At 40.5% G+C, this 13,958-nt stretch overlaps 1 protein-coding gene across 2 annotated transcripts in view; it reads left to right on the forward strand.

Moving 5' to 3' along the window:
* The window catches only part of Sbf2 (SET binding factor 2), a 342,185-nt gene that overhangs the window by 299,778 nt on the left and 28,449 nt on the right, over nucleotides 1-13,958 (forward strand). For both annotated transcript variants that reach the window (XM_027410074.2, XM_027410075.2), the window contains 4 exons: nucleotides 344-528; nucleotides 4,997-5,173; nucleotides 10,157-10,258; nucleotides 10,906-11,091. In XM_027410074.2, the coding sequence (XP_027265875.1) occupies nucleotides 344-528; nucleotides 4,997-5,173; nucleotides 10,157-10,258; nucleotides 10,906-11,091 (650 nt within the window). The remainder of the gene's footprint in view (nucleotides 1-343; nucleotides 529-4,996; nucleotides 5,174-10,156; nucleotides 10,259-10,905; nucleotides 11,092-13,958) is intronic.

Consider the following 13,958-nt stretch of genomic DNA (forward strand, 5'->3'; position numbering starts at 1 on the left):
GCTGCATAGAGACCCCAAGCTCAGATCCCTTCCTTGTCTACTGCTGCATTCTGCTCCCTACATTCCACACTCTGCTTATGCTCTCATATTCACTTTAAATCCCAAATTTATGTCAATATGAAATGATATGAATGATTTCTTAAATTCTTCTAAATCTAAGACAAAGTGATTTTACACTACTACATCAAATAATGTTTATATTGCAAATAATAAGTAGCAAATGGTCATGGTGATCATGGCTTACACTGATTACTTGATATTAACACAAAAGCTTCCCCAGAGCATGCATCTTCTTCAGTGGTATTCCCACTTATCTCATTCAATTTTCTTGGCTTTTGTGAAGGCGTATGGGCAAGTCTTCGTTCCAGCACCCGTTTGATCAGCAGTCCAACATCCTTCATTGATGTTGGTGCCAGGCTGGCAGGCAAGGATCACTCAACCTCCTTCAGTAACAGCACCTACCTACAAAACCAGCTCTTGAAACGACAAGCCGCCCTTTATATATTTGGTGAAAAGTCACAGCTAAGGGTAAGCTTTTTTTCTCTCACTTAGAAAACATGGCAACCCAACGGCAGCTTATGGACCCTATCACTAGCTTTACCATAAAAATTTTATAGCATGATTCTCATTCTAGATGTAATAATCTCAAAAAAAAAAAAAAAAAAAAAGCTTAGTTCTGAACCAAGCATGGTGATGCTGCCATGTCTGTTATCTCAGTACTCAGGAGGTAGACAAAGGAGGATCAGGAGTTCAAGGCCAGCCTCCGCTATATGAAAACCTTGTCTCAAGAAAACATAGGCAAGGCTAGAAGCATAACTCAGCCAGTATCAGCCAGTAAAGCTCTGCTATACAAGCATGAGGACTTGAGTTCCATTCCCAGTACCCACATTAAACACTGGGGTGATTGTACATTCCTAGAATCTTAGCACTGGGAGGTAAAACAGGAAACCCCTGGAGCTTAACAGCTGGCCAGCAAGGCTCCAGTCCCAATGAAAGACCCTGTTTCAAAAAAAAAAAAAAAAAGCAAGGTAGATGGGGTGGAGAGATAGCTCAGCAGTTAAAGTGCTTGACATGCAAAGTGAGGACCCAGAAACCCACTTAATGCTGGATGGGCATGCCAGCCTGCCTGTAATTACAGCCTATCAAGGCAGAAGCAGGATTCCCAAAGCAAACTGACTAGCAAGACTAGCCATATTGGGAGCTCTGGTTTGATTGAGAGACACTGCCTCAGTGAATAAGGTAGGAGAGCAATTGTGCATGAATTCTGACATCACACTTGTGTACACGTGTGCTCACACACACATGAAAAATGGAAAAAGAGAAAGGAACAAAAAAGGTAGCTTCTGAGGAAGTACACCCAAGCCACCTTTGACCTCCATAAAAACCTACATGTGCATGCTTGTTTGTCCTGCACATACATGTATACCCATATACAAGAACATGTGCACCAAAATAATTTTTATTTTTTAAATTAGATGTTTAGATTTATACATACATATACATGTGTGTCTTTGTATATGTATATTTATGTGTGAATGAATGCCTGTTATTAGCCATGAGGATGAATTTTCATAGTCTTTTTTAAAAACATAAAGGCTATCAGGAAGTATAAATACAAAGGAGAAATAAGGCTTATTTAGACTGTATTTCCCATTTCTCCATTTAGTTCTCATAGGCATCTGTGCTTTATAAAACAAACAGCCTTTAGCCGGGCGTTGGTGGCTCACGCCTTTAATCCCAGCACTCGGGAGGAAGAGGCAGGCGGGTCTCTGTGAGTTTGAGACCAGCCTGGTCTACAAGACAAAGTTCCAGGACAGTCTCCAAAGCCACAGAAAAACCCTGTCTCGAAAAACCAAAAAAAAAAAAAAAACAGCCTTTATCTCTGAACCATTGATAAAGACAGAGGATGCTGTACTGTGCCACTTCATTTGGAGGCAAGGGAAGACCTGTATATATAGAGATATGGGTTCTGTGATCAGATAATTCAAAATATCAGCTGCTAATCAACTTTAGCCTATTGCTGTGCTAAAGAGCTTTACTATGTAATATCTTATAAATTGTAAAAATAGTATTTGCCTCCAGAAATCAATAGTAATTTCTTAAATTCAGTGTTTTCCAAGTCACACATTAAAAAATAAATGCTGAGCCAGCCCAGTGGGTTAAGGAACTTCTTGCCACAAAGTCTGATTACCTGAATCCAATCCCCAAAACCCACCTACCAGGGGAGCACAAACAACTCCAACCTCCAAACAGGTGTTGTGTCATGTACCTTCCATACACAAAAAACAAATGGATGGATGGATGGACGGACGGATGAACGTTTGTGGGGATTTTTGGTTTGGTTTGGTTTGGTTTGGTTGTTTGGTTTTCCAAAACCAGGGTCTCTCTGTGTAGCAGCTCTGGCTGTCCTAGAACTTGCTTTGTAGACCACACTGGTCTAGAACTCAGAGATCTGCCTGTCTCAGCCTCCCAAGTTCTAGGATTAAAGGCATGTGCCACCACTACCTGGCAAACAGATGTGATTTTTTTCAGCTAAAATAATGTTATTTCTGTCAACAAATACAGAAGAAGTGGAAGCATCTGTTAATTCAGAAATATCCTCAAAGTCCAGCACTGAGCAATTTAGACAGACCTTTGGCTGAACCATAGAGCAGAGGCTGTGTGCAGGTTACTCTCAGCAGGAGCCCACATGCTTAGTTCTTGCAGCACCAATGACTGAGTCATCTTTGCTGTAACAGGCTGACATAGCTAACTCTTTCACCACTACCTAGACAGCTGCAACAAGTTATTCACAGCCTGAAGGGTAAAGGCCATGAAACCTTTAGGTAATGCTCAGTTTTAAAATTTGCATACATGTCTTCTGATACAGCAGTTAATTGTGTATCTAAAAAATAGAACTCTTTACAACAGCAATCAAAGATTGCCTACACAGCATTCGTGGCACCAATGACTTCTCCAGAACAGTCCTTCTCCCTTTTGGCACACTTAATATGATCTGAATTTCCTCCCAAGGTTTGACTACCTGAATGCTCACCTCTGCTATTCCCTTTCTATATGAGGTCTCAGAGTAGCCATTTGATCATGTGTAATTAGTAAGAAAGATAGACCAATTAGGATCTTTCCTTTCCTCCTTCCCTTCCTCTTTTTTCTTGCTTCTGTCTGTCATTTATTACTAAGTTTTATATGTGCTATATCCTAGTTATCACTTATGATTTTCAATTACAACTACATACTTCATATCCCAACCAAGGAAGCATAAAGGGAATTGAACCCAGGTCTTCATGCTTGCAAGACAAGCACTTTACCAACTGAATCATTCCCACAGTCCTCTTTTTAAAAATGTATTGTTTTGTTGTCTGAGACAGGGTCTCTAATATATATCCCTGGGTGTCCTGGAACTCACTGTGTAGAATTCACAGAGATCCACCTGCCTCTGCATTCCCAATGCTGGGATTAAAGATATGCACCACCACACACACCTGGCTCCTCTTTTAAAACTCTAATTGGACTTCAACAACTAAAATAATCAAAATTAAACATCAAATGGACTGTGTGTGTGTGTGTCTGTCTGTCTGTCTGTCTGTCTGTCTGTCTCCTTTGCAGCAGTTTTTAAACAGTTTTAACAATTTATTTCTATTTTATACACACTAGTGTTTTGACTGAATTTTTTGTTTGTGTGGAAAAACAGATGATCTTTGATATCTATCAAAGAAAGTGAGAAGAAGCTAGGAGAATGATTCATTCTTTGGCATGAGAAATTAGAGGTCTTTTTAAGTCTTTAGAACTAGACAACCAGATTATCAAACTGAAATTGCATCCCTACGCCTATGCCATTTTTTAATTATAAATATGAAGCTAAGGATGAAGTAGAGTGCTTGTGTTGTATGCCCTGGGTTTGATCCCCATCTCCACATGAACCAGGAATAGTAGTACACACCTGTAATCCCAACACTTGGGACTAGAAGTTCAAGGTCATCCTCAGCTAGTAAGTTTTGAGGTCAACTTGTAATGCATGAGATCCTATCTTTAAATGCGTGAGAGAGAGAGAGACAGACACAGAGAGAGAGGAGGGAAAGAGAGACAGAGAGGGGGAGAGAGAGCGAGAGTCCTCTTGCATACAGTGCACAAGCAAAGCTCATACCTCACAGAGTAAATTACATGTGAAATAAAGACATAAATGAAAGGGTACTCAAGTAAACATAAGTAATGCATGTCTCATGAAAACCATGACAAAGTTAGAAATCAAGAAGACTAACATTTAATTGTAGGGAAAATCTTAATGACTTAAAATGCAACCATATTGCAACGAGATCATAATGTTTATCTTTGATACTTTTATAATGAATTTATTTCATTTATATAATATCTTGTGTAAATACGTTTGTATCTATAGAATTTTATTAATTCAGTTCTGGAAGCCCAACAGTATATTTTAACCTTCAGTTAACAATGTACATCTTGGGAAATGAAGTTTGTGCTGTTGGATTAACTATGCTGTTCATTTGTCACTGGTTCTTTGTTTCTCCCTCAGACAGGGTTTCTCTGTGAAGCCTTGGCTAACATGGAACTCTGTAGATCAGGCTGGCCTTGAGCTCAAGAGATCTGCCCACTTCTGCCTCCCAAGTGCTGAGATTAAATGTGTGCACCACCATGCCCAGCCATTCTTTCAAGTTATCAACTGTAGGTTCATGGCCTTAGAATTGCCCTTTATTTGGTGTTAGATACTCCATCAACTTCAGCCTACCAGTCTCTTAAGTTCTCAGAATGACAGCATTCCTGAGCTAAGTAATCTACCCCTAAAAGGACTAGACTAGCCTTTCTGGACAACTACGAAAGCTGGCTGCACTATTGACATGAGAACCACACAAGACTGACCCTCTTGATCACTGCAGCTTTTGCAGCTATTTGGAATCAACTTGGTGTTTGTTATTAAGGATTGCCCTGGGGAAAACTTTTGTTCTTTTATCTGCCTAATTCTCCGTATCTTCATATTCAGAGCTTCAAGGTAGAATTTGCTTTAAACTGTGAGTTTGTTCCTGTTGAATTCCATGAAATCCGACAAGTGAAAGCCAGTTTTAAGAAGCTGATGAGGGCTTGTATCCCAAGCACCATCCCTACAGACTCCGAAGTGACATTCCTGAAGGCCCTGGGAGATTCTGAGTGGTTCCCACAGGTAACGTCAGGGAAAAGTTATCTACTCAGAGAACACCCCAAGTGGATACACAACCAGCATCTGAAAAGCGTGTATTTTCTCCTCTCTACTCCCCATTTTCCAAGAAACTGTAGAGCCTAAGTATGAGGAGGGCAGATTCTTGATCACCTAGGTTATTGTCTCTGTGTAAGTGAAAGTGTGGCATATTGTGCAGAAATGTTTTTAGTGTGCAAGAAAGTGCAAGTTTGCATAGATCTCCTGGGCTATTGTCAAGTCAGCAAGGATCCAGGACAAAAGGTACTTTTTGCATGACTCCACATGCCTTTCCCTCTGACTTTCTTACCTCCCATTTACTTCTGCCATTTTTATGTCTCTAGATTTTAGATTCACCCACACATCAGCCATCAGATACTAGATAGTCCAAACCTACCTAAGGTCTGGGAAAACTAGATATCCATCATTATTCAGCCAAATCACCCTGAAGACATTTCTAATTGAACTTTTATTGAGAAATTAAAGGAAACATGGTTTGCCAGCACACATATGCCTACATTTCTTCCAAACCACAGAAAGAAAGGTATTTATGACTTGCACATTATAGGCAGTAATTCCAGTTTGGCATAAAGCAGCATCTCTGCAGTGTAAACCTTCTGCTGTGTCTATGCTCATGTTCCTTCCTAACTACAGGAAGTTCTAGTTCCTCTGAATTCTAGTTTCACAGTTTTTCTCCGAGCACCCTATCTGCCTGTTCCTCCCAGTGCTGGAGAGCAAGCCCAGACCTCCATGTATGCTAATGGATACGTGCTAGCTTGAGTTATAGCTCCAGCTCCCCCAACTCTGTGTCTAACCCTTCTCTGTCCATGAGAAAGTTATTTCTCATAGTCACTGGAGTAAATGGTAAAGACACCAAGAAATGTTGTTAGTACCCAGGGCAGTGAGTATTATCAAAGCATGTAGAGAAACAGAGCCACATATGCAGTGATTGTAAACATGTATCAGGATGTGTTCACTGCCCTAAGGCAGTTTAGAATACTCATGTAGAAGCCCTGGAAGAAGTTCACTGGTACTTTGCTCTATCCCCAAGCTATGAGCCCCAGTCCCAATATGTTCTCACCACCCAACTCCCATCTACATTTCTAATAGATTCTATGTACTGTTCCTTGCTAGAAAGTGGACCTGGACAAGAAATTAAATGCTGAAAATAATCAACACTGTTCTACTGTGTTAGCAGCATTTGCCCCCAAGAGCATTCAGGCTGATAGCTGTATGATAGCAAAGAAATGAGAAGCCTTCCCTGTATCTTGTTCCTGGGCTTAGTAACATAGCCCAAGTCTGTTTGAAATGTGGGTTTTTCTTCAAAGATGGATTTATACTGCATATTATGTCATATCATGCTCAAAGTATTTTTAAAATTCAAATTTGGGACATATGGTTTTGAAATCTACACTGTTTATACGCCCTAATTATTCAGTATGGATTTTGAGTCAGTTGGCCTGGCTTTAGAAGTCAAGCTGAGGAGCTAGGCATAGTAAAACACAACTTTAAGCCCATCACTTGGGAGGCAGAGGCAGGCAGATCTTTGAGTTCAAAGCCAGCCTGGTCTACACAGAGAAAGTTTATCTTGGAAAGCCTCCCCCCCCCAAAAAAAGTTGTTAAGCTGGGGAGGTGGCTCAGCCATTAAAGGCTAGGCTTGCAACCACAAAGTTGAGCACAAACAAGTTTCTTCCTAATACACAGTATAAACAAATAGGAGCATCCTTTTTTTTTTTTTTTTTTTTTTTTTTAAAGACAGGGTTTCTCTGTGTAGCCCTGGCTGTCCTGGAACTCACTTTGTAGACCAGGCTGGACTTGAACTCACAGATATCAGCCTGCCTCTGCCTCCCAAATGATGGGATGAAAGGCATGCGCCACCACTGCCTGGCAGAAACATCTTTTTTTAAAACATAATCCTCTTAATATAAAATTGATCCTTTGAAAGGTGTACAGTGTAGTGTTTTATAGCATATTCCCAGTGTTATACAACCATCACACTAATGTCAGAAAATACTGAGTCTTACTAGAAATTACTATTATGGAAAAACAAAACAAGTCATATAACAAAGACCAACTAGAATCTCTGTCTTTTCCACTTCATAACATTATAGGTCTTCCACTTCTGAGGAAATTGTATAAGGCCATTTGTATTATACCTCATTTGACACCTTGGGTTTTTTATTTATTAGCATTTATTAACTATACCTAATGTGACCTTCATTTTATAGATATAGATATAGATATAGATCATATACTATTGATCACACACTATTACTCTCATTGTCCTCCTCCTAATGGTTCCCGTTATCCCTTTATGGCCCCCTGCTGATTCCTACCTTCTTCTGATTTTCATGGTTTTGTTTTTGCCTTTGGTGATAGGATACATTTTGTTAGGGTTGCATGGTGAGGCCCTATTTACAGGGCCCTGGGGACCTTACCAGTGGCTACTCCACTAAAGAAAATGTCTCTTCCTCCCCTGGTGCTCATTAGTTGCATACACCTCTCTAGTGAGGGATGGGGCCTGTGGAGACCTTCCTTCCTCTGTGATAGAATGTTGGTAGGCCCAGTCTTGTGCAGGTCTTATGTAGGTGGTGATCACATCTACTGTGAGTTCACAAGTGCAACAGCCGTGTCCTATTGAGAGGAGAGGATTCCATCCCTTCCTCCAAGATTTTACACTCTTTCTGTCCCCACTTCCATGAGGATGTGATACAGATGTTCCATTTGGGGCTGAACAGACTTTTCCCAATTAAGTCTCTACACTGTCAACTGTAAACAGAAGCTTCCTGTCCAAAACTAATGACAGCACTAATCTGTGAGGATGAACATAATTATTTAGAAGGCAGTTTGACACATATATCATGTTTACTTAGAAAACAATAGGAGTAGCCTTTCCGCTAGGACCTATAACCTCCCTGGCCGTGGGCTTTCGCCCCAGTTTATATTAACCAGACATGAATTTTCTCCTATGGAGCAGACCTCAAATCCAGTCAGGTACAATTGGTTACCCTCATAACAGACTTGCCACTGTTGTACCAAGGGACATATCTTACCTTTCCAGTTGGTAGGGTTACACAAGGGAACCACAGCTGACTAAAGCTATAAAGGACAATTCTGCAGCCTACATAGTACCTTCAAGCAGTATGAGCACTAGACAGGTCCATTTTGACTTCTCAGTGTTGTATTACCAGAGAGGTTAGTATCTTCAGCAGCAGGATCTGACACATTATTTTTAAACATATCTACCTGGCCTAAAGAGATGGCCAAGCAGTTAAAAACATGTCCTGTTCTTGCAGAGGACCCAAGTTCCTAGCACCCCCTTTGTGTGACTTACAAATGCCCATGAATCCAGCTGTAGGAATTCTAACACCTTTGTCCCCCACAGGCACTTTCATGCATGTAGCACACACACACATACACACACACACACACACACACACACACACACACACACACACACACACAAAATGTAGTTACAAATAATAAAATGCAAAAATAAGAAGTGGGAGAGATGGCTCAACACTTAAGCACATTCACTACTCTTACAGAACCCAGATTTGGTTCCCAGTTGTCCACATGGTGGCTCACAACTGCCTATAACTCTTGTTCCAGAGGCTCCAATACCTTCTTCTGACATTCATGGGCTCCTGCACACATGTGGTGTACATACATACTACTCAAGCACATACACACCACACTCACACATTTTTTAAATAAGTAGGTCTTTAAAATGTACTAATATTTAACTTGATTTGGCAGGAACTTTAAGTATTTAAACAGTCTGTGATTCTTTTGTCCAAGTGCTTCATCTCATCTTGTTTGATTCTCCAAGATTGACAGTAAGTCTTTCTTCTGCTTCTGATTAGCAAGTGATGCATTACAGGTCCCTACAGCATTTGTAAGCTATATAAATAATGGAGATTTTTAATACCATCAGAAGTTAACTGGCTAGTATATTAAAATATGTATGTATGAACCATTCAGGACACAAGAGAAGGTTATAAGAATATCATTACCAAGCTGTTTCTTGAAAGTAGGACTGTTTGAGGAAGGTAGAAGCCATTAGTAATACAAAGGAGCTTAATTTAGTCAGTGGTCATAGCTCATAATGCAGAGTAAAAAAAATAATTAAGAAGAAACAGTATGGGACTAGAGAGAGAGTTCAGTGGCTAAGAGCTGGCTGCTCTTTCAGAGGACCCAAATTCAAATCTCAGCACCCACATGGCAACTCACAACCACCAGAGCCCTCCATGGACACCAGGCACTCTAGTGGTACACAGACATAAATGCAGAAAAAATGCCCATATACATAAAATAAAATTAAATGATAAAAAAGATGTAATCAGTAGCCTCACAGCTCTTGCTTAGGGCTGACTGAAATATGAAAAATAGGACTCTGACCCTGGCCTCATAACTTCAATTATTTGCATCTGTCAGTTATTTGAAAAGTAGTTATGGGAATTGTCAGTCCTTCAGTACCCATGAAATAGATTTATTGATACTAAGAAATAGGAAACATATTTCCATATTGGTCTTATATTTCCATTCCCCTGCAAAATGTAATTCAGAAACTGCTGTTTTACCTTGAGAATTGTGCTATTTATACGATTGTAAAGTGCTTTGAAAAAACAGCATCAAGTGTTATAGTAAACACTGTAAATCTAAAATTATTTTGAGGAGGCCAATGAATAGAGGCATTTGTGCATGGGCCTGATGACCTGAATTTAACCCCTGATCCTACAAGTTAGCAAGAACTGACTCCCAGGAAGTGTCCTCTCACTTCTATGCACACTCCACAGAACACACATGCCTGCACTGACACACATACACTTAAAAGTAAGTCAACGAATAATTCTTATTTTCATTCTATATTATGCAAATTCTAATAAGTATAAAAAGTAATATTCTGAAACTTTAAAAAAAAGGCAAATGAAGTTCTTGCTCTAGCTGTAACCCTCTTTTCTGTCTTAGCTTCACAGGGTACTGCAGCTGGCTCTGGTTGTATCAGAGGTGCTGGAGAATGGGTCTTCAGTTTTGGTGTGTTTAGAAGAAGGCTGGGACGTCACTACACAAGTAAGCTGCTACACATGCTTTCCCATATTTCAATGTAGTTTTTACCTTCGGGGTTATGTTATATAATGACTACTGTGTTCATGAACAGAGAAAGTCCCCTGCTAACCACCCCTGGCGAGCCATCAGGCAGCACTGCTTCTCCATAGCTTTGGGTCAAGCAGCAGACATCCCCATCCTTAGGTACACATACAAGCTTGCATCAGAGCACTTGACCAACAGGATGAGACATGGACTACCCTTCCTACCTTCCACCAGCCTTTCTCTAGCTCTCGATCTCTAAGCCTGTGTTTACTCCAGAAGGAAAAAGAAAATGTGTGTGAATGTCAGCAACATTAAGACATTAACCTGCTCCTGTCAAAGAGAAGAGCAGGTTTGAACTGAACGCTTAGTATCATAGTCAACAAAGTGGCCAATTAAGGGTTGGGATCTTAACTCTTTGAAAGAAAGCCTGCAGCCAAAGTGAACTTGGGTTTTTGTCTTTACTGGAAAGCTTTTAGAATTCATTTGATTGTCCATCCTGAAGCAACTAGTCAATAGATTTGCTGTTCAGGTAACTTTGCTTGTGAATTAGCTATCATCAAGAGGAAGTTCAACAGCACTTTTTTAGTTCTAAAATTAATGAAGTGTCCATCCTACTCTTGACCTAGGTAACATCTCTGGTGCAGTTACTCAGTGATCCCTTCTATAGGACAATTGAAGGCTTCCGGATGTTGGTCGAAAAAGAATGGCTCTCTTTTGGTCATAAATTCAGTCAGCGCAGCAGCCTGGCCCTTAACTCTCAGGGCAGTGGTTTTGCTCCCATCTTCTTGCAATTCTTAGACTGTGTGCACCAGGTAAGTGAAGAAAGTTTAGAGTAACTTGACCTGAAGAACACACTGAGCTGTGCTGCCACAACTCAGTCATGGGTCATGCTGGGAATGGAGAAGGAAATTTCAGTTTCTGAAATTAGAAATGTTGACCTGGCTCTTGAGCTAGCCTCCAGGTAAAGGAGTCAGTACTGTAAATTACCATCTCCAAAGATGAGAAGCAAAGTTGGGCATGTTCCCCAAAGTGTGAAATAAACAGCAAAAGTCACTATATATGGCATGCCCTGAAATGCCACATATGATCTTCCCAGTTTGGGTGGGCTCTACCACATGCATGAGCACAAGATCCTCATCCCTTGAGAAATAAACAGGGCCCCTGCCAGGCAAGCTGAAAGGATTGAGAGCTGTGCTTAGTTCAGTAAAGTAACCAAACTACAGCTGATAAAAGGCCATACTGTGTAACCCAGTCAAATATAGCCAGAGGAAGGCAGGGGGGAATAGTCCCCAGCTCTCTCTGTCTTCCTAGGCATGGACTTCAACTCCCCTTGCTCAGGACTGGGATGAAGAATAGGGTGGCACTAAGCTTTCATCCTGAAGGAAAAAGTGGCCTAGGAAAAGCAGCACTGATACTGCAGCCTTGTTTCATCTACAGCATCACCCTGGGTAGATAAGTAGGTGCTCCCATGTCAAAAATGGCAGTGAGCCTCTGCAGTAACTACTGAGAGGGAAAGTGGAGACAGTTTCAGAATTGAAAGTAGGTCTTCCAAAAAGCCCAAATTGTCGTATGCCTGTATTTTGTTTTGTTTGTTTTTATTATGTTAATCAGTTGCTTTTAAAATAATAGCTCTATTGAATTTTTATTTATATATCATATGGCTAACCCATTTTAAATGTGAAGTTCCATTTTTAGGGCATTCACAGAGTTGGAAAACTATCACCACAGTTTTAAGACTGTTTTACCACCCAGCAGACACTCTGTAGCCACTAGTGGTGATTTTCCATACCCCTTCCCAGCGCACCTCTTTTAGGGAAGCAGCCCTACTTGCCCACCTGCCATGCAGGCTGTGGAGCACTGGTAACAGGGAGAACTTACACTTTGAAACTCCTTACAAGAAATAGCATATGTGTTCTCTGTTTGAATATTAGCCTTTTTTATTTGTATTCCTTTTGGCAAGTAGATAAGGGAGATGTTTGGGGACAGCTGTGCTTACCTGAGGCCAGGGGAGAAAAACGAGTCTCTTAGCTCTCATCTAGGTATGTATCCTAATTTCAATGGTGAATACTCATATGTATCATGACTAAAACTAATCAAACTGATGCTTACACTGGAGAATTTAAAGAAGACTTTATATAATGTTTACTTAAATAGGAAAAATTTATGCTAAGTGTAACATCTCAGCACACTAGGGGTCAGAGAAAGGAAACAGCAGCAGTCTTCCAGCAAAGACCTGTAAAGCTGTGACCAGACAGTCTGGGGAGCTTGGCTGTCATAGCATTAGGGCAGAAAAAGAGCCCACGACCCCAGAGATGGACTGTTCCTTTCTCATGCTATTTTCAGTCAAGTCTCTTCACTAAACAAATTGTGTCCAGAATTCTCAAGTTTGGGATTTGTCTAGTATGTTTTTTCCAGAAACTAACCATCTAGTCTCTTAGGACTCTAGAGTCTAGCCATGTTAGCCCCCATTTCACCTTATGTACTGTTTGGGGGCTTCTCTGTATCCTCAGCAGGTTTATTCGAGTCTGAAATCCATTTCCTTCTACAGGCTTCCCACTATAGCTTCCATCTGCCAGCCATTACCACTCTCACTCCAGTCTCCCCCTCTTCAGCATTCTGCTAAATTGGTTTTGGCCTGTTACTGTGTTGTCTTTCTCTCCCCATTCCTTTTTGGGGTTGTTTTGCTTTACCTACCTTTAAAAATGCTTTACTAGCCAGCCATAGTGATATACCATCTGTAATGCCAGCACTCAGAAGCAGAGGCAAGAGGATACCCACAAGTTACTCCAGGCCAGCCTGGTTTACATAGCAAGTTCCAGGCCAGCCATGGCTACATGGTAAAACTGTAACTCTAAGGGGGAAAAAGTCTTTCTTTTCCTTTAATGGGGAAATATTTCAGAGGAGTGAGGTTTTTTTGTAGCTAAATTTAGCTTAAGTTAAATGTACTGCTAAATGTGTTAAATTTCTGTGTTCATCTTACCAAATTCTGTATAGCTAAACAGTGTCAGTACTAACATCACTCATAATTGATGACTATATAAAACAAACTGTCCTCAACAGATGGGAACATCATTGAATCCCATCATTGAATGCAGTTCTGTTTTATTGTTGGGGGTAAGACCTAAGAGTGCAGCCTATAGAAGATAGCCTGTAGTCTTTGAGTTCCTTAAGCAACATTAATCAGCTTAACATAAACTACAATGAGATATAAATTATATGCCTGCTAGCTTTAGGATAAATTACAATAAATGCTAAATTTTCAAAATATGCTTGTTAAAGCAGCCTGGTATAAAAGTTAAAGTTCTCATATCTGTTTTTCTAAATAGATAAAAATCAAATGTTGTGTATGGCCCCAAATGAAAAATAGCCAGCTTTTTTTGGGGGGAGGGAGGGGGCAAGTTTCAAGACAGGGTTTCTCTTTTAGCTTTGGAGTCTGTCCTGGAACTCTCTCTGTAGACCAGGCTGGGCTCAAACTCACAGAGATCAGACTGCCTCTGCCTCCCAAGTGTACCACCACCACCCTACTGAAAAATAGCCAACTTTTTATGAAAGTTCAGTTGTTTCCAAGTAAAGGCTTCATAATCAATAAAATGTAACATTCAGGGTCTAGCTCTAAGTATTTGGGCGGATCAGATGGGACAGATATTCTGGCCCTTGGGAGTCACAGAATACTGAGTGT

The sequence above is a fragment of the Cricetulus griseus genome, chromosome 3, assembly GCF_003668045.3.
Source record: "Cricetulus griseus strain 17A/GY chromosome 3, alternate assembly CriGri-PICRH-1.0, whole genome shotgun sequence".
Taxonomy (NCBI): Eukaryota; Metazoa; Chordata; class Mammalia; order Rodentia; family Cricetidae; genus Cricetulus; species Cricetulus griseus.